General features: G+C 56.7%; 1 protein-coding gene across 1 annotated transcript; it reads left to right on the forward strand.

The window, feature by feature from the left end:
- Nucleotide 1: 1 nt before the first annotated feature.
- PODANS_4_9190 (uncharacterized protein) lies at nucleotides 2–607 on the forward strand (the record flags this gene model as incomplete). Its single annotated transcript, XM_001905871.1, has 1 exon — nucleotides 2–607. A coding segment is annotated over one exon (606 nt), but the record flags the coding sequence as incomplete, so codon positions are not given.
- Nucleotides 608–614: the final 7 nt, after the last annotated feature.

Here is a 614-nt window from a genome sequence, read left to right on the forward strand (position 1 = left end):
TCTAGGAACTGTACCCAATTTTGATATTAAAACCCCCACCACCACGGTGCAAAACCGCACAGTCTGCGAGCTCGGCGCCGGCGCCGGCCTCCCCTCCCTCGTGGCCTCCATGCTGGGCGCTTCCCTCGTCGTCTGCACTGACTTCCCCGACCCGGACCTCATCGCCACCATACAAAAAAACATTGACGGGTGCCACCTCCTCCCCCACGACAACGACGAGCTCAACATCGTCGCTGACGGTTTTGTCTGGGGCGCCTCCCCTTCCACCCTCCTCCGTCACTCCCCTAACGGGTTCGACGTCCTCATCCTCGCCGATTTGCTCTTCAGACACTCTGAGCACGGCAATATGATCAAGACCATCAGGGAGACTCTCAAGCGCACAAGAGAAGCAAAAGCCTATGTCGTCTTTTGCAGCTACCGCCCCTGGCTGAGGGAAAAGGATCTCAAGTTTTTTGACCTGTGCAGGGAGGATGGGTTCGAGGTGGAACAAATCTTGGAAAAGAAGATGGACAAGAAGCTATTTGAGGAGGATCCGGGGGACGAGGAGATCCTCAAGACGGTTACGGGGTGGGTAGTTAGTTGGCCTGAGAAGGAGTGGGTTGCGTGAGGGGATG

The sequence above is a fragment of the Podospora anserina genome, chromosome 4 (genome assembly GCF_000226545.1).
Source record: "Podospora anserina S mat+ genomic DNA chromosome 4, supercontig 4".
In the NCBI taxonomy this organism is placed as follows: Eukaryota; Fungi; Ascomycota; class Sordariomycetes; order Sordariales; family Podosporaceae; genus Podospora; species Podospora anserina.